General features: G+C 41.9%; 1 protein-coding gene across 2 annotated transcripts in view; it reads right to left on the bottom strand.

Annotated features, from left to right (window-relative positions):
- Positions 1–9,207: 9,207 nt before the first annotated feature.
- The window catches only part of LDAH (lipid droplet associated hydrolase), a 129,916-nt gene continuing 118,338 nt past the window's right edge, over positions 9,208–20,785 (bottom strand). For both annotated transcript variants that reach the window (XM_072143644.1, XM_072143645.1), the window contains one exon: positions 9,208–11,227. In XM_072143644.1, coding sequence (XP_071999745.1) covers positions 11,039–11,227 — 189 coding nt within the window. In that variant the 3' untranslated portion in view covers positions 9,208–11,038. The remainder of the gene's footprint in view (positions 11,228–20,785) is intronic.

The raw sequence follows: 20,785 nt of genomic DNA, 5'->3' as shown, positions 1-20,785 counted from the left end.
TTGACTTTCTTAATGGTCTTCTTAGGGACATAAACCGACCAGAAAGGTAGACAACACACACACAAGTTGTAAACAATTTCCCCAAACCAAGAGATTAATCAGGTTGTATCGTAACCCCCCCCCCCATGGTCTGGAATCAGTGGGCCATGTGTTGGTCCTTCATCTCGTCTTTAGTGGCCATTTTTAGGTCGGCACCACCTATACGCAAAGAGGGTTGAGCCAACCTAACTTGGGCCCCCCCAGGAATCTTTAAGCAACCACATAGGCTTCCTCTATGGTACGTAGCACAATATGTCACCCCAAAAGACCCACTATTTCCCTTATGCTTTGTAATACCTGCTTGCCTCTGAATCACTTATAGGGTCATTCCACTTTTAGTGCCTTACGGTGTTATTTTAATTTTTTTTTTTATTATCTCACTTTCCATTGACTCACAGGAGAAAAATCTCAAACTTGCAGTGATCCTATTTATCAGACGTGTCTAATTTATTTATCAAAATGTTATATCATTATGCTCCGGAGCTGAGGGGGAGGAGGGGGGATCTTGAGGAGTTACAGCCTTATGGAATAATATATTTCTCAAGGTTTCCTCTCCGTCCTGTGTTAATAATATAGGTGGATACTTGTTTCGGTTAATATATTCATGCTAAACTAGCGACCTGGGATTTTGAAATGTATACATTTAGATAGTCAAAGGGGCGGGGGGAAGGGGAGCCAGGATGTAAATGCATTGTATGTATTCTAAAAGTGTACATATTGAAATGTAAATTATCATTCTATATTTTCTCTATATACTATATAGTGGGATATATTTTGTCAAATGACTATTCCTAAATACTCTCCTTTTATAATCCATTTTAAATATTTTGTACAGATACTTATATTAAATATTTTATGATTACATTCGGCATTAGGCTTGCGTTTTACTTCTACATTGTGAATGGGATACATGTGTCTCTTTGGGATCTTTACCACTGATACTGCCTAAGGTCATGTAGTACTTCATCTGCTCCTCGAGAAAAAGGAGATAAAGTGCTCAAGACTGCAGAAAGCATAAAGAAAACATGAAATTTGTTCTCCACACAGAGGCCATAAGACACTAAAAATATTGGAATAAAAAAAGATTTCAGAATTTTGGGCATGTCCAGTACTTATGATGGTAGAAAGCACCTGTGGCACCTACTACTTAAAGGACATCTACTACCAGGATGAAGGATTGTAAACCAAGCACACTGACATACTGGTGTGTGCCCCCTCTGCCAGGATCTGCTCTTCTTTGATCTCCATCTGCCCTTGTTCTTAAGAATTAATGGCTTTAAAAATTATGCAAATGAGGCTAAGGGGTTCCAGGCTCCATTAAAACCTATAGTGCCTGGGTTCATTTGCATAATTTTAAAATTCTTTTTGTTAAAAATCCAGGGAATAAGAAGCAATGAAAAAAGTGGTTCCTGCCACAGCCGGCACACACCAGCATGTAAGCGTGCTAAGTTTACAAGCTTTCATACTGGTGGTAGTTGTCCTTTAAAGGGGTTTTACGAGGAAGGTAAAGAAAAATTGTCCTGCTCCCTCTTCCTCCTCATCACTTAAACTCTCAGGGTGTCAGCAGTCACTCGACCCACTGTAACAAATTTCAGTTCAGCCCAGGTGACACAGAATAAATGACATCATGAGAGAGCACTGATTGGCTGGAGAAGGTCTCATGACCCAGATGAGAGTGTTGGTGAAGAGGGAGCAGCAGCTGCAATATTTCCGTTATTCCATTCTATTTTATTCTGTTATTCCTAGAAATGTAGGACTACACTAACAATCGGATGTTGCAATTCTTCTTGTCAAAGGACACAGTTATACGAAGTTTAACAGTGTCAGCACAGATTGGTTTGTGTCAGACCGTGTCGGGGGACATGAGGAGTAACACAAATATGGAGTATTATTCTAAACAAAAAGTCGGGAGAAGTGAGGCCTCCTCTTACAGAAGAGGGAAGGTCAATAGAATTTGTCTTTGTCAGTGCAGACTATAATGAGCCCCACCACTAGAGGTCGCAGTTGATCGGTAGAGAAATAGTGCAAGTAACCGCCTGCAGCCCTAGGATGGGTCGTGGACAGAGTTGATATAGTCCTATTATTCTTGGGTTACCTGGTTGGGACTTGGTTTTCTACAAATTAGTCCTCGCCCCCTCACCTGCTGTATTGGACTGAGAGGTTGACACTAGATTCACTTTATATTGCTCTCTACTCTGGCCAAGAATTGAGATCCTAAACAAATTACCCAGTTGGGAACCCCAAAAATTAACCCCCCAAAATAATGATTTCATATTTACTTATTTAAACTAAATACATGTGGAACAATCATTGACTAGGGTTCTTGTCAACTTTACCTTTTTGTCCAGGTCAATTTTGTCTTCCTTGAAAGATATATATTAAATATCTAAAGAAAAAAAAAATATATATACCCGCTTTTTGCACAGTGGATTACTTATTTAAGGCTTTTTTTATATGTATGGTTTATCCATTGTTTTGTTATTACTTTTAGGTTCTGTCCAGAATTATTCAAAATGGCTGCCTTCTTCAAAAAAACAGTAGCCCATTAAAAAAACAGTAGCCCATCCGTCCATGTTATGCATACTGTTGCAGCTCAGTCCCATTCCCTTTACCGGGGTCCGTGCATATATGTGTCCACCTTTTTGGGATTTTTTTTTTTTAAAACCTTAACAAAAAATTAGTTCCACCATAGATTTTATTATCAAACTGTTCAATTCAGTGTCAAGTGCTTATTCTTATTAGTAGTAGTGAGCTGTTCCAGTTTCCTGTTACCGATTGACGACTTTCTCTCTATGCTGTGCAGGGAGAAGGCTGTCAATCAGAGTCCAGAAGGTGGAGGGAGCCAACAGCTTATCAATATGGGGGACACAACATTAAACAAGACCTGAAAGTGACACAGCAATGGAATTAACATTTCTGTCACTACTCTGGGATACCATTAGGGGAATGTAAACCTTGTGACAGCTTCCCTTTAATGTTATATAATTAGTGTCTTTCAGTCGCCCTCAGGCTTCTGCCCCTTACATGGTAAAGGCAAGGATAAAGTAACAGGACATTTCAGTAGGATGTATTACATGTAGGTCCTCCGCCTTGTATTAGTGTTTATAATTGCAACAGATAAAGGGTTAAGCTGTGCCACAATGTCCGCCAGAGGAGTATAGTGAGCATGGACATCAATAATTGGCTACTGCCTGCAATATATTGTGATCATGGATAGGTTAAACAGTTCTCGTTAAGAAGAAACGGTAAACGGTATAACCTAATTTAAAGGGAACCTGTCATCAGGAGACCCATTTTTAGCACTCCCCCAGTCCCCACAGAGCATAGTACATAAGCTGTTTTTGTATTAAAAATTGGTTTTACAGAAAAAAAGATATGTTATATTGTACCTTTCATTAGCATCTGCTGTGTGACTAGGCAGTTGCCTTTTGGGAGGGTCTGGAAAGGAGCAGTTCCCCCCCCCCACCCTTGGGGAACAGCTTCTCCATGTGACCTTTTCAAATATATGAAAACACCCATCACTTGGCTTAGCGACGCCCCCTGCTCCTCTACAGCCAATCCCGAGTGTTGGGAGTTATTCATATATTTGAAAAGGTCACATGTTTCCCAAGGGTGTGGGGGGGAAACTGCTCCTTTCCAGCCCCTCCCAATAGGCACCTGCCTAGTCACACAGCAGATGCTAATGAAAGGTACAATATAACATATCTTTTTTTCTGTAAAACATATTTTTTATACAAAAACACTTTGGCAGTGTATGTACTATGCTCTGTGGGACTGGAGGAGTGCTAAAAATGGGTCTCCTGGTGACAGGTTCCCTTTAAGAGATGGTCCTAATGCCTGATGGCCTTTGGTGGACCAGTCATATAGCTTTCTTGCCTGCTTTAAATCCGCTGAGCTACATGTGCTGTGTTATGGTTGCGTGTCAGATGTTCCCTCACTGTGGAATCGCTGAGAAAACTCCAAGCTGAAAAGTTGTAGCTCGAAGCAACAATAGCAGAAATGCAGAGTAATTACCATGAACTGTGACATAGCAGAACGATCTCCGGAGAAGAGAAGGAACACAACTGGAGACAACCGAGGGCTCTATGACAAACAAATGTAGGACTTTGTAGGAGAAAGAGCCGACCCTAAAAACAAACTGTATATAAGCTAAAAAAAAATAGACAAAATAAACAGTCAAAAAGACATAAAAGCAACAAACAATAGAGTGGAGGGGGGCTTACTGCTGCGCTCTACATGACCTAATTCAATTAAAAAACTATTAATGACCACTTCAAATGTGTTTTCTCTTGGTGAAGAATCAATGTAATTGTTTCGGAGACATTGCTCGAGGTCCCACTTAAATGCCTGGCACAGAGAGTTCCTAGGAGGAAGTAATAACTTGCTCCATAAAATCATGATTAGCCTTAAAGTTAAAACATCTGATAATCATAAGAAGGTATTCAGCAGAAGGCGCAGGGATTTACTGCTCCGAGACCAGTGAGAAGTAGTAATGTGATGGAATAAGAAGTAACAGGAAAAATACAACATAGGACTACTGGGGGGTCGTAGGTGGGAAAGCTGTGGGACAGTGTGAAGGTTGAAGAAGCTTCCATGTGTCTTATGGGTTGGAAATATTTCATAGGATTTTCAAGACAATTCATTTCACTTGAAGAATAGTTGGTCTCTTTGTGTCTTAGATGTTGGCCATTTGAATGACAAGCGTTAAGAGTTAGACCAGGTCTGGATAGACGTGGGTTCTTCTTTGCAATCGGCTCTACAAAAGGGCCCTCTCTGTGATCTTTGAATACTCTAATAGTAGCATGGCCCCTTTAATGGGAATCGTGTCACAGGGCAGAGAAGTTCTTCAGCTCAAAAATGGGGTGAACGCTCCGTTCTTCCTCCTGTCCTTCAGGCTGGTTGCCTAGTTCATGGTTCCCCTTGCTCCTCCTCTACTACTTTGGTCCATAGAGTATTTGCACTCTCTGTAACTACCAGCACGTGTTAACAGTATTGTGACCTGAATATGTAAGACAGCTTCCCCCGCAGGAGACTTCTTAGGTAGCTTGTTCCTGTGAAGTTGTTCTGAATTTTCGCTTGATGAATGTCTCCATTGCTTCTCACCTTGGCTTGTTCTTCAAATTTGGTCCATGTCTCGTTCCTGGTCTGCTCATCTCTTGCGTTGACCCTTCGACCTGACCCCTACTGCTTTGCACTGATGTCTTTCATCCTTTGCCTGGCTGTTCCCTACACTGGGACCATTCTCAGGTGATAAAGTCTAATGACCTCTCTGCAGCTAAAGTCCATGTACCTGTAAAAAAGTTAAAGGGGTTGGACACTTTACCTCATGTTTTTGTAATGTGTGTGTGTGGGGGCAGGATATTAGGTAATTTTCCAATATACATCTAGTAATAGTTCTGCTCCGCTTTCTTGATATGTAAAGTGAAGCCTCCTTTCTTTTACCACATCAGCCGGAGATTCCTGTCCATAAATGGCCGCAGGAGGGTCATGTGATCCATGGACAGATAGAGATCACATGACCCTCCATCTGCGGCCATTTTATGGTCAGGTATATCTGGCTGATGAGGTAAAAGACAGGAGGCTTCAATTCACATATCAAGAAAGTGGAGTAGAGCACTTCCTCTAGCATCCTGTTCCTATTCCATAAGAGATGAGAGTAACTCCTCCAATATGGCAATGACAACCGGTTGTAGAAACTTATAGGGGCATATTATAGGGGCACATTTACTTACCCGGTCCAGTCGCGATCCCACAGCGTTGTCCGACGAGGATTCGGGTCTGCAGGGATTCCCCTTCGCTGCTGCGACGAGGTCCGCCGGAGTTCACCTTCTTCTTCCTGGTGCATGTAAGTGTGTGATCTTGCGACACAAATCGGTTTTTAAATTCCACAGTTTTTCCGAATCTGTCAGGTTGTCCGACGGCCACGCCCCCCGATTTCTGTCGCGTGAAAGCCGGCGCCGATGCGCCACAATCCGATCGCGTGCGCCAAAATCCCGGGGCAATTTGGCGCAAAATGGAAATATTCGGGAAACCCGACGATAGTGCGGTGTTCGGACCCTTAGTAAATGAGCCCCATAGTCCTAATAGAGGCATGAAATGACACAGTGGCAATTACATTTTTGAACGGTGAACCATGTGTCATCGTATGGATTTTCATACTAAAACTGTTCTAATTCTAAAAAAACATTTTAGGGGGGGAAAAAGGAACGTAAATCTTGATTTGGCCGGTGACTCTATGGGGTCTACCCAAACAAACCTACTGGCTTCTTCTGTCAAGCTGGAAGTTTGAAATTTTTTTTTTATTACATTAGTAACACAAAAAACAGGAGAGTTGTTCCCGAATGTACTGATGCTTGGAGCACATTTGTGACCTGCCGTGGGAGTCAACAGCTGGAACTGTTGGCAGAAACCAAAAATTTTTTGGTTGAGGTTTTCTGTCTGCACGCTATGTGTAATACAAACTGAAAAAAGCAACACATAAAGTTGGAGCCCAACCTTCATGACATGCAAGCATAGATAAACTAGTCAAACGTTAGGGGGAGTGTCTACAATAAAAGATATTCGGACCATCGTAAATAACTCAGACCACCACCAGAGATCTCTGGTTTTATTACAGAACATCTTCACCTCCCGGAATGATCCAGATAATCGGAGCTTACTTTCCTAACAATTTATTGCTTTAACACATAAGATTTACCAGACCGGGTCACTTGGAAAGGATTGCAGTCTTCTTGGACTGTTCATAGAACTTTCGTTTTTTAACCATGGACGTGATGCTAGGTCACTGAGGCTTGAGGCTCTAAAGGATATATATATACTCTATCGTAGAATCAGGAAAACAAACCTTACCATTGGGTATGAGTATGCTGAGTTGAGTGAGTATGTATTTTTGGACCTTCTGTTTCAAGCAATGGTCCATCTTCAATTTGGTGGATGCTGGATGAACACCTGAAAACCTCTATTTTTGAACTTTTTGAGCTTTCTAGACTGGTCATAGTCAAGAAATTTTTTTGAAACTGATGAAATCCTGTTTCACATGCCGGCTTCTTGTCATTTCCTAGTAGGTACATCAGGTAAGTTGAATTTGTACTGACTTGTTCCTTCGTTCTACATGAGACAGTTGCCAGACAGAGGCTTATCCTTCAACTTGGTTGATTATTCTTATGGCAGAATACACAGAAGTTTCTTTCCGCCGATAGCTATTCCATCTATATGGCCGCCGTCTGTTTCTGAAAAAAAACTTATTATTTCTGAGAAAACTTTTCAAATGATGCTTATTAACTTTTGGCCCTTCAGGATCTTTAAATGCAGCCATTCGCCACTCTTACTTTCCTAAGTCATGCCTCCTTCTTCCGCTTCCCCTCCTCCACTGAAAACGGCTTTTCTCACTGAAGATCTGAAGCAGTCGGCTACGCAGAACGAGACTTTCTAAGAGCCAGCTGACATTACTGGCTCTCAGAAAAGGGAATCAGTTGGAGGGGGAGGAGACAAGCGGAGTAAGGAGGCGTAAATAATAAGGAAAAGTAGGAGTGCCAAACGGAGAGCCTGGAGTGCCAAAAGCTAACTGCCTTCATGGAGGAAGCCACAGCACCAAGGATTAGATTCCAAAAAATTTATTTACAAGTGCATCCAAACATGATAAGCGCTACGTTTCGATTTGCAATGAACTTTATCAAGCATCTTGCTTGATAAAGATTCATTGAGAATCGAAACGTAGCGAGATGAAGCGCTAATGCGCGAAACGAGTCGTCCCTAATTAGCGCTCCCGCGCTGTCACATCCCTTCCCCTGTCTGTGTGGTACCTGTTTACGATGTCCATGATGTCTATGATGTAAGAAATAAAAGAAGACATATGCTATTACGTGGTGAGTGCCAAATCTTCTTCCTCTTCCTCCTCCGAAGTTTGAATACTCTGTCCTGTGCTAGTTAGTATTTTGAGCACCACCATTTGCATTTACCTACAGGCGACGTTTTCCATAAGAAGAATTGGCCATAAGGGTCAGACAAAACCCCTTCCATAACTCCGCTACAAAATCAAATTAAATAAGCTGTGCCCCATACACTCTCTTTCTATTTTCAGTATTTTTGGAAAATGTTAAGCCAGGTCCACAAAATTTCCAAACCTTTTCTGCGACTGTTCCATATTACAATGAAGGCCTTGCAAAAAAAACCAAAAACATGTGTTTGCCACCATAACAGAACTCAACTCAAAAGTTTTTGAGACATGATGACCCTAGCATGCACATTTTATTATAAATTCCATATACAGAGGGATGCCACTTAGTATCGCTCTCGTTTTTTGCATGTTCCCTTTTATCTTTGCATGGCTTCACTGTTTGTCAAAAGCAGGGGACAATTCTTAAGCTGACATCTCATAGTTACAAAGTTTACTGTATGGACAAAGTTTTTGGGACACCTACTGTACACCTACGGCACTAGAGGAGCATATACACCATTGATGGCGAACCTTTTAGAGCCTCAGTGCCCAAACTTCAACCAAAAGCCGCTTATTTATTGCAAAGTGCCAGCACAGCAATTTAAGCAGTAATGTATTTCTCCTTTTGCTTTGACAATTTTCAATCGTTCAGCCTCCCAAGGACACCAACGCAGTTGAAAGGACGATTGCAAATTTGCCTATCAATGTAGAAAAATTCTGTAGGAATATTCTTTGAGTCCTGCCTGGTGAACTTCATGCTGGGATGATTGCCTGGGTGCCCACAGAAAGGGCTCAGAGTGCCACCTCTGGCACCCGTGCCATAGGTTCGCCACCACTGATATACACCATTACATTCTAAATCTATAGGCTTTTTACTGTGGGAATTTTTCATCTAGTGGGGCACTTGTAACGCTAGGCACACGCCCAACATGCTCAATTGCTGCGGTTCCATCCACCTTTCAGTAGTACTACTCACAGTGGACGGCAAATATCTAAGTAGGAAGATATTTCATAATCTGACTTCATAATCCGACAGTGACATCCTATTAGATCTATTTTCCACGAGCCATTGTTTCGCAAATGTTTGTAGTTTCATGAAATCCGAACGAATGAGAAGTAAGTGGATGTTATACACTAAGACGTATTTATACCTATACATAAAGTGTATATAATACCTTGAGAACCTGTACCTTAAAATTTTAGCACACTTAAGCAAACAGAGACAGAGCACATCTGATAAATAGATATATTTTTGCAGATTTTTTTTCTTAGCTCCGATTTTTTTTTCTTGTCGATGCAGTCACTGTTCACATATCTGATGACAGAGGAAAGCGTATGACACTACGTAACACTACATCATTGTTTCCAGGCTCCTTAACATGTAGTGTAACCCCGATGCACAATTGTATTATGCACTGCGGACGTTATAACATATGGTTATGCATATTGATATAGTAAAAAGTACCTAAAACCACATTGGCAAATAATCTCCAACAAACACAGTCCTGCATAATAGTCACCAGTGCTAACAGTCACTATAAGCAATAACCTGAGATACTCAACAAGGTTAACATATATTACTGCCGTGTATATCATTTCTATAGTTACCGTGCAATATCAGCCGTGGAATGGTTAAAGGTGAGGAATCCTTGGCTCTTTAACTATTTACCTTTTGGTCCTAATCAAGTTTTGAAGGTTCTTTAATTGGTCAGACTTGGAGAAAATTTTTCATGGTGTGTAGTGAACATTTTTCCAACCTTATTGTACATTCTGCTCATCTTGAAAAAAAACTAAAGAAAACAAAACAGGCTGCAATGTTTCCCCTTAGTTATACATTGGGGCAGATTTACTTACCCGGTCCATTCGCGATCCAGCGGTGCGTTCTCTGCGGTGGATTCGGGTCCGGCCGGGATTCACTAAGGCAGTTCCTCCGACGTCCACCAGGTGGCGCTGCTGCGCTGAAGTTCCCCGAGGCCCGCCGGAATGCACTGAAGTACACCGGCCAATTCCTAGTGAAGATAAGCGCAGGTCCCGCGACACTTTTTTTTAAAAAAATGCAGCGTTTTTTCCGGATCCGTCGGGTTTTCGTTCGGCCACGCCCCCGATTTCCGTCGCGTGCATGCCAGCGCCGATGCGCCACAATCCGATCACGTGCGCCAAAATCCCAGGGCAATTCATGGAAAATCACGCAAATCGGAAATATTCGGGTAACACGTCGGAAAAACGTGAATCGGGCCCTTAGTAAATGACCCCCATTATCTCTGTTAATCATGAGATCCTATCAATGCTGTAAATTGTGTGCCTATTCAGGCTTTGTATGAACTTGCCCTGTGTTTGTTTATTTAGCTCTCAGAGGTGAGCTTTACGCTTTTCTGCTCCTTGCCTGGCTGTAGTATGCTATAAGCACTACCTTCTAACATAACAGTTTATGTCTTCCTGCTCAGCATGTCTTTCCTTATCTAGCTAAAAGTGAAAGTTATACAGTGGCAGGGACTGATTAGCTGTTCTGTGAGAAGATATAGAATATAAATATAGAATAAAATTGCCAGGTTATACCATTGCCGGGTCATTAATTGGTGGGAAAGTAGGTTCAGCTTGCATCCTATCACTCAATTCAATCATAAGAGAGTGTACCAATCATTTCCTTACATTCACTGTCTATGCAAGTGCCAGTGCTGTGGGGGCTTTCGTGGTCTAAAATTAAGGTGTCCCCTTGTCCATTTTATTATTTGGGCCTCTCCACATCTGGCACGGACCCTGATAATCATTAATGATTCCAGATAAAAGTTTCTTCACTTTTCTGCGATAAGATCTACCAAATTTTTCAGTAATTTACCAAATTTTCCATCTAAAACGTATGGTTAGGCACATTTCCAGAAGTTACGCTTCTGGGCCTTGATGACAGATAATTTTTTTTTTCAAGTGTTTCCAAGCAAGCGATGGAAGAGCCATAATTCATCCTAAATGATATCTAAGCTACGATGACCTCCATCATTCTATGACCTCTAACCTGATATCATAAAACCGAGCAATGATTACGGATATTCCTTGGAGACGGGCGGCTCAGAGGTTTGGTGGTTCATTTAACCAGTTTATAACCAGAGATGCTACTTCTTTGCTGGAGTCCAGGACGAAGGCGTGTCTGTAACCCTTATCGCACAGCCAGATATTGCCTTTGGGGAAATCCTTCTTAATATCTTCATAATACTGCACCGGGCACCAGTTGTCTACAGCGCCGTAGTAGAAAATCAACTGCGAAAACACAGAACATTTATTGTAGAATTTTAGTCGTGCGGCTTGACATTGTGTGTCTGTTAGTTATGCAACAAAATGTTTTGCTCCGGTTGAAATAAAAAGTAAAGGGCAGATTTTCTACAACATGGCTGCCAAGTGCCTGGAGATAAGAAACGTAATACGTTAGAAATGTGCACATCGAGCAATTCGTGAAATCAGTATCACCAAAGGGAATAAATACACAAATTATTAGAGAAATATTACCATGCTTAAAAAGCACAAGCAGAGGTTTCGGATACAAAAAGTCTAATTTTCCTTTACTGTAAATACTATTTAAAGGGGATGTGTACATTTCAATAATTTCTTTGCATACTCTGCATTACATTTCTTATGCAAATTGTGATAAGTTATGGGGTATGATGCACCCTCCCCCCCCCCAGCTAAAACTGCTCAGGCTATAAGATAATGGAATGGAACACCTATCCAATAGGCCAAATGCCTACTCTGCCCCCCCTATGTATTTCCTCTGCCCCCCGAATTCTAAATGTTTAGTGATGCAGACTTTCCATCTTCCCATGCAAATGTGTGCCATGTCCCTTAAAATGGCTTCTAGGGAGTATGGGATAACTATACTTCAAAGTCAGCCAGGTCATAACTCATCAATTTCAACTCCTTGTCGATGAGTTAGGAAGCCAATAAAATAGATATTAGACAATTGGCCCAACATTTCATAATGGTGTTTGGTATTGTTGGATTTGTAAAGACATGGAAATGTGCTAGGAATATCTTCCCCTGGAAGACGATAAAGCATAACTAGGAAATATGTCCCCAACACCTTAGTACAAGCCATGCCCCTCTCACATCACAAAGGGGGCAGGATTGGGTAGAAATTTCAAAAAAAGCATACCATAATTTATTCTTTGTCAGTCTTCTTAAGAATCCAACTCCACCTGGAAGGCCGCCCAAAAAATGTTCTGGCTGCAGCCTCAGAACATGGATATCTACTACTATTTCTTTAAAAAGGCTATTCGTTTTATTCCCTTTTATGTTAGAACTATTTTTGTATCATATGTATATTATTTTATATAATTTTTTTTAATCTGACAATTGTATATTTTATGCTTGCACTGTACTTTCGTATATTAAATTTTTAAAACTTAATGGGGCAGATTTACTGTCCATTCGTGATCCAGCGGCGCGTTCTCTGCGCTGGATTCGGGTCCGGCTGGGATTTATTAAGGCAGTTCCTCGAACTGAAGTTCCCCAGAACGCACTGGATTACACCGAATCCGTCGGGTTTTCATTCGGCCATGCCCCCCCGATTTCCGTCGCGTGCACCAAAATCCCGGGGCAATTCAGGGGAAATCGGCGCAAATCAGAAATATTCGGGTAACACGTCGGGAAAACGCGAATCGGGCCCTTAGTAAATGACCCCCAATAAGTCTCTGCCTGTAGCTTTAGAAAACCTAAGTTTCTGAAGAGACAGCGCTACTAGAATCCATCCTTTAGTGATCGTATAGAGAATTTTGTTATTTTCAATCGGTAATTTGGGTTTCCAAATTGTTGAAGGATTTATGTAGACAGGCACCTGTTTGCTTTATTAATATTAATTATTAATTTAAAGATAGGCGGTGGCAGTGAGGAAACTAAGTGAGTGCCGGGGCTAAAAGAGTAAAGTTTAGAGTAAAGGCGCCATCTTGCATAGGCGGGTGCAGCTTTATGTGTTAAATTTGAGGCTCGCTAGAGTGGTTGCACTGTGACGTCATTCGTGAGTGGGAGTTCGTCACACAAATAATAAATTACCAGCTTTATTACAATCCATCGCTGCAGGCCTCAGGGCTGGAGTCTCTGCTCAAGCCAATGTACAGTAAGTATATACACCCTACATATGATCAGACATACAATAGAACTGTGTAACACGGCTGCACGCGTCATTCACTGACTCTCACTACAAAAACATACAATGGTATGGTATAAGTTTTTTAAGCGACATGGAAATATAGAGCAACCTTAACTTTCCCAGAGCCTATAAAAAAAGCTTGCCAACTCATAATAAATTTGGCAATCCTTATGCAATCTAAGGACACGTCTGTTCCATATGTGTGAAGCACAAAAAAAGTAGGCAAACACAAGATGTGAACATAATGTTACAATTGCCTGTCTACCATAGAGACAACATAACAAGGGGTTGTATGTCTGATGTTAGCAATATGTCTGCCCTTAGCCACAAGACATAGAAGAGCCTATGTATCCTGATGCAAAGAACATCATGTCTGCCAAGTTTGGTCTTCAAAGTGAATTAATCATTTTCTTCATTTGGATAATTCGGTACAGATCCTTGACTGGAACCATTATGGGGGTGGTGGGGTCATTGTGTCAGAGAACATCTTATTCATGTGCAGCACTGCGTATATTCAGATGAGGAACCCTACTAGACCAGGAAACTCTGCTTTCTAATCATGCAGGACAACAGACATCCATGTAGAATATCAATAGTGGGTGAATAAATAGAAATTATCAGGAGCCTTTTTTTTAAACATCCCATTCTATGTATTTATACCCTAATGAACATGATGCCTGGGTCAGTTGTCTTCTCTTCTGGGCCAAAGACCAATCTGCCGAGCAATGTTTTGAACTTTTGAATGTCACATCTTACTATCTGTCAGGATTCAGGGGTAGTGGACCCACTGAACCACAGCGGACGATGATATAAGTTGACACCTGGGAGCGGATTCTAAGGGGTACCCGGTTTTAACCAGAGCCCGCCACAAAGTAGGTTACACTTGTTGCAGCATGGTACCACCAGGTCCCTCCACAGGCATGACTTTGTCCAACTTGGTGGCCAAAGCGAGGTGCAGAATCATGAGGCAGAGACGGAGTCAGGGACAGACAGTAAGTCAGGATAGGTAGCACGGGATCACAGTCGAGAACATAGCGGAAGGTCAGGACAGGCAGCACAGGAGTGAAGTCAGGAACGGAATCGAGGTCACAATGGGAAATCGCTATAAACGCATAGGACGTAGGGGAACAGTTTTTTCTAGGGCACAAGGCTCAAAGGAACACAGGGATGGGCTGGAAATTTATCAGCCCAGGCGGTCAGCCAGCGGCAATTATCGGCGAGCTGGCCCTTTAAATCTTACCGAGCCGATGCACGCACACACTAGGGGATGGGGATGTGCGGAGTGTGGAGACCCGGAGCCAGGGAAGGTAAGTTAGGCTGCAGACTAGCTCCGGGGGCATAGGGAGGCACACGGGTGCACCTCTGATCCGGGATATGGATTGCAGTGGCACCCTAACACTATCTCATTATCCATTACCGCTTTGAGCATGACACTACCATAATGATATCACCTTGGCCATCTCATACATGAATCTTTCGACTATTTAGCATTCTTTCAATTATGCAGATTCTTTTGCTCCTACTGCTAAAACAACATTTTTCTTCTAGTATTCTACAAATTACAACCGTTCACATATTCCCTAATACCTCAGTGTGTTGACTGTCAATTGAAAGGTCACTGATTAGAATCAAGAAGCGGCTATGATAAAAAAATTTCCCAAGAAGGGAGAAATAGCATAATCCACAGTAAGGTGGATGTTGAGGTAAAATATGATGTCTGTCTATCACTTCTAGCGTGACAAATAAGGTAGTGGAGGTGGCTACTACGCTGCGTGATAGTAAGATCACAGGCGTCTGAGCATTACACAAGTCTAAAATTGTAGCTCGAAAACAAGGCGAAAAAGCCTTCAGTTTGTAAAAGAAAAAAAATTCAAAAGATGGACAGTAGAAGTTTTGAAAATATTTTTTGGATGTGATGAGATGCAACAAGATGGAAAAATCAAGGGAAAAGAGGGCTAACAAATCAAGAAACTGAAGAAAATGTCAAGTTCATTGGAGAAAGCCTGATAATAAACACAAAAGACATTGGATACTTGACCAGGATCAATGGTGGACAATGCTATGCTTACTGCTGTGCACTTGAGTGCTATGGGTAAGAAAAGGAAGACGCAGTGTTCCAGCAGGACAACGTTCCAAATCCCAAGTCAAGGCTGGGTTGAGGTCTAGTGAGTCGCATTTGACTCTTCATACATGTGCCTAGAGGGACCTGACTGAAGCGTCACATGTGATGAGAAATGGCCATCGTACCAATATAAAGGTTGGAGACTTGTAGCTTTCATGAATTGAAAAAACGCAAAGGAGGAGATTTATCAAAAGTGTCTGAGAACAGAACTATTCTAGATGCCCATGGCAACCAATCAGAGCTCAGCTTTCATTTTCCCACCGCTGTTTATAAAAATTTAAGCTGACCTCTGATTGGTTTCTATGGGCAACAAGAACTGTTTTGCCTAAGCCACTTCTGATAAATCTCCCCCAAAGACCCTATATACCCTATGCATAATGCAGGCTGCCATGTGATAGGAATTTTAATATGAATATCACACTACAGTGAACTTGAAGCTGACGTTTAACGTTTCCCCCTTCTATTTTTGTGGGCATTTTATGGTCCAAAGCAAAGACACAACATAAAAAGCCACGGGAATGATATGAAACGTGGGGAGCTCAGGAGGTGTCGGCAGCTTGTTGCTGCTGAGCAGGAAACATGCAAAACCGCGAGAAAACATATTTTGTGTAAATAATTCAAAACAGACAAAACAAAGATCGGAGCAGATGTTGAGTGAGATGCTGCCCATAATTTTTTATGATACATTAGTCAGATATTAGCAGCTGCGTACATGAAAAATATGTTTTTTAATGCATCTATTAATCTGGATACATCTGCACTAGCCGGAGCCGGGGCATCTGCTGGGGAAATAGCAACACTTACCAGTAAGCTCCACTACGACTTCTATAATTTGTTTAACACATTTTTGCCTCCTTTTTTAAAAAAAAGTTTTTATATATACACACAGTATATGCACACACATACAAAGGGGGAGATTTATCAGGACTTGTACCCCCCGTTTTTGTCATACAATCCCTGAAATAACAGCAAATATTTGTGAACCGCCAGTAATCGGGATTATTTCCTCCTTTACACCACATCCCCACCAAGAGGCGTGTGGGTTGTCCGTGCTTTCTGCTCCAGAAGTATAGCAGCTCAAGCTGCCTGCAGGATACACAAGGAGGGCGGAGCCTGTTGGTGTATCCGGCACTGCCTTCTTCAGTCGCCGGCGCATGGAGCATCCTACGGTAAATTCCCCCCAAAAGGTCCGCAATATATGGGACTAGTATTGCCTTTTTCCCCATCGGAAATCAAAATTCCTTTCTGTCACAAATGAAGAAACCCTTGTAATAGACGGCAGAAAGAAAGTGGGGGCCATGTTTCATATTTTGCATTGGGGTAGGAGCTTTATCTAGGTGGGAGGCCTCTTACACATACTTTGTTGGGTCTCACACTATTATCTATAACCTGTAGATACTATCTTTTACCATGGAGTACCACCAATGTCCACCATAGTCTAGTCCCCTCGTAGTATCTACAGTCGTCGACATAACTTTTTGGTTGAAGGCACCCTAATACAAGATCTATACCAGGACCCCAGCTACAATGTATGATTTATAATACTTGTCTCTTCATATAGGGAAGAGACATCTCAGCAGCCCCCCAAGACTCCTGGGCCAAGTAAAACGTTACCCTTTCGTTATGACCATGCCTATTAATTTGTCTTGTGTTACGGGGGAACACATAATTTAGATGCCTCATGAGTTTTCCTACTTGTTCTCAACCATAAACATAAGATGGGATACTATAACCCCTATTTCACACTCAAAAAATTTTTGTGTACCATACAATATGCACCCAGACCACAAAAGTAGCTCTAAGACACAAGGGGAGGCTTTTTAAGGGGTCTATCCATTATTTACACATAAATCTTTGGAGGTAAGAATAAAATCTGTAAGTCCGTAGCTGAATATTTCTGCTGCTTCAGAAGTCAATCACCAGCAATAGAAGCCTGAGGAGTGCAGGGAGGCTGGATTGGCTCACCCAGTAATTACTACATTGATTTGTCTGTCCCTCCGGGCATATCCCATTTGTATTCCGAACGCCACGGCTCATTAGTGTAGTGTGGAGCTTAAGCTTTGACAGCTTTGGCTGAGGTCTTTTATAATTTGGAAGATTTCCTTTATGCGGAGTTGCTTATTTAAATGTATCATGAAAATAACAAAAAGTGAAATGTAACACCAAAACTATTCAATTCCCACTACTAGTATTAAGTTTCCTTGTTAAACGTGTCTCGAGAGTCTCTTATCACTTCTGACTTCACGTTCAGCTGCTGTGAGTGACAGCTGCTGCTGCTGAACGGTGGGCTCTGATTGGATAAGGAAGTACAAGTATGTGATGTCATTGCTCTTCGAGAGAACCTGAGGTGGCTCTTACTTCTTGGCGCATGGAGGGTGTAGATCTGCCAAGTCTGGCACGAGTGGACAAAAGTCATGGCTTTACTTATGTCCCTCCTACTTGGAGTGGTTTCCCTTCTTTCTAGTGTTTCTGATGACTACCAGCCTGTACAGTGAGGGAGGCCATGATTGGATCATCTTACGCCAATTATGCAACCATTCCGTATGTTTTTGCAGTAACACATTCCTTCCCGTAAAGGTTAAATATTACTTTGTATCAAAAATCGCTGTTATATAATATTTTGCAGCGATTACACTGATGAAGGATGTTTCTGTCATATGGATTCCCAAGAATTTTCCTCCTGGATTCAGAAGTTCTTGGTCCTATCAAGGGTAAAGGCCAAAGATTTCATCTGTCAGGCAGCACATGTAGAAGATTGACGTACTGCACCTACTTGAGCGTGACCATGATTCACTTATAGTTTAAAAAATTGATTCAATAGTTACCCATAAAGAAGTGAAGATGCGTAGAGCTGCCCCCTGGAAATGGATTGTTTCCATTTGAAAACAAAGGATGGGAATGGTCGAAATTCAACAAGTTCAATACAGTTTTGTTTTCCTTTTTAGCATTGCTTACTTTGGATGCCTCTGGTCATTCAGCTTTAAATTTCTGGACTTGTACTTACCCTATGAGTTAGAAGCAGCTACTAACTCAAAAAGAAGCTCAATTAAATGTTCCTTGAAGACCACTTAATGTCGAGTGAATGTGGGTAAAATGCAGAAGTAACAATGTCATAGGTAATAGTGGGGAAAAACTTAGGACAGGACAAAAAGGTGTGTTTACAAGGTGGATGGAGGATATTGTTCCTGGCTTACATGCTTGTTAGAAGGTTACATGTTTGTTGGAAGAGGACAGATAACAGTAAAGACTTAGAATGTTGGATGTCAGAGCTCCAAACAGCAGGTGAAGCACAAGAGAAATCTTGTATGCCAAAATCAAAGAACTGTTTTAAAAAAAATTTGAATGCAAAAAACAAACTCAAAAACTTTAAAAGGAGGTATGAAGTTGAGGAGAGATTTAAGGAAGAGAAGATAGTTAAAAAAAGCAGTTGAGAGTCATTAAAGGGGTTGGCCACTTTACTGCATGTTTTTTGTAATGTAGTAGTTCTGCTCCGCTTTCTTGATATGTAAGGTGAAGCCTCCTGTCTTTTACCTCATCAGCCAGACATTCCTGACCATAAAATGGCCTCAGATGGAGGGTTATATTATCTCTAAATGACCATGAACAGTCTACCTTTTAGGATCAGTGTTGGTGGACCCATTGAACCGCCTTGAGTGATGAAGTAAGCTGACACCGGGGAGCGGAGTCTAAGTGGCACCCGGTATTCACCAGAGAGATACCACCAGGTTGCTCCGCAGGCGCGACTTGCTCACGGTAGTAGCCAAAGCGGCAGACCGTCTCACAGTTGAAAGTCGGGACTGGCGGCACAGGATCCAATTCGGGCACGTGGCAGAGGGTCAAGGCAGGCGGCAGAGAATCAAGGTTAGGAAAAGAAGCAGAGGTCACAACGGATTAATCACAAGAGTCTCAATAACAAGCCTTTCTCTAAGGCAACTGGGCACAATGAACTGGTGGGAGTAATAGGAAGAGAGAGGCTATGTAGCAGAGCAACGGCCAGCCAGAGGCGATTAGCAACGTGCTGGACCTTTAAACTGCACAGTGCCGGCACGCGGCGCCCTAGGGGTAGAAACGGACGTGCTGGGGCGTGGAAGGATGAGTATGCCAGCAGCCGCCGCGAATGGGTAGCATCACATGGAGGTACACTGGTGCACCCGGGACCCGAGAAATTTGTGGCAGGAGCACCCGTGACACAACCTTTCAGGACCTAAAGCTTGTATTCATGAATATTAACATAAGGTCCAGGAAGGCAGATTGTTCATAAACAGTCAGGATAACTGAGGCTTCACTTTACATTTGAAGAATGCAAAACATTTAATAGATGTATGTTGGTACATTTCCTAATTTCCTGCCGAGCAGAGGAGTTTAAAAAAAAATACAGGACAGAACAAGTAGAAGACAGTGTCAATAAAGTGGAGTTTGGGACATTAGGATGGCTAGACGGAGAGTAAAAAAGGTGTTAAGGGTCTTAAAAGGGAACTGAGGAGAGTCAGAAAAGAGAAGTTCAGAGTATTTTGAAAAGGACAGAGGAGAGACATTAGGTGGAGTGGCGAAGATGTCCCTTGTTTTCTATTAAATAAATATCAGTTAATGTATTTCACCGCATCGTTGGTCTGTCTAACAAGTTGGTCACTAGCGCACCCATTAAGCCCCATTTTGTCTTCTACTCTACAAGAGGCAGAATGCTGGGAAAGTACGACCAAAAAGCAAAACATTGACAGAGAACTGCTACAAGGGATCAAGTACAGTAGCAAGGGACTCCCCCCCCAAAAATATTGGCCAACGATTAGAATGACTGGTCTTAATGATTGATTTTTTTCATGTTCTAGTAAATCTTGGATCCTGGCTTCAATGACTAAGATTAAACAGTGGAGACAACAGTCTTCAAGCTCAAGCAGAAAGAACAGATGATAAACTACAGCCCATCATGGTTAAAGGGGTAGAACAGGGAGTCCAACTGACCTGGATTTATCTCTTGTTTATTGCTAAATCTCCTCTCTACTGGAGCGGCCATAGCTCGTAAACGGGTAATTCCTCTATTGACACTATGAACATCTTCCATGCTCTCCTGATCTTTCCTCACACAGACTACTCTACTTATTGTCCTGGGTTTACTGTCCTAGAGATTTCCCACAGTCACCATTTACACTTTGAACTGTAGTGTCAACCTGCTTCTTTTGCCGCTAGGTCCAACCCTTCTTACAAAGCAAGAAGTAACACTAAAAGGATTTATCTTGGAACCATGGATCCATTTGGATTGTGGGTAGCTTGTTTGGATATCTGCTTAAGAACATTTATCACTAAGAAATTGTGAATAAAAGAATTTTATTATATACCCTCTTATTTTTTCCTTAGCAGCTCTTCTGTGGTGGTCAGAAGAAGAGTCAAAGCATGAAAAAAAATTTTCTTTCTTTCTTGCCTAAAGACAAACTTTTTGAGTGTAAACCTTCTCGAGTTCGATTTATTATTTGTACCCTGGTGGAAATCAATGCCTATTATTTTCATCATGCTCTGTGGACCACGGAGAGGGACAGGCACTTGAATCCTGGGAAAGAGC

Source organism: Engystomops pustulosus, chromosome 3 (assembly GCF_040894005.1).
Source record: "Engystomops pustulosus chromosome 3, aEngPut4.maternal, whole genome shotgun sequence".
Classification (NCBI taxonomy): domain Eukaryota; kingdom Metazoa; phylum Chordata; class Amphibia; order Anura; family Leptodactylidae; genus Engystomops; species Engystomops pustulosus.
Note: the sequence above shows the minus strand (reverse complement) of the source record. Positions and strands in the feature narration are given on the sequence as shown.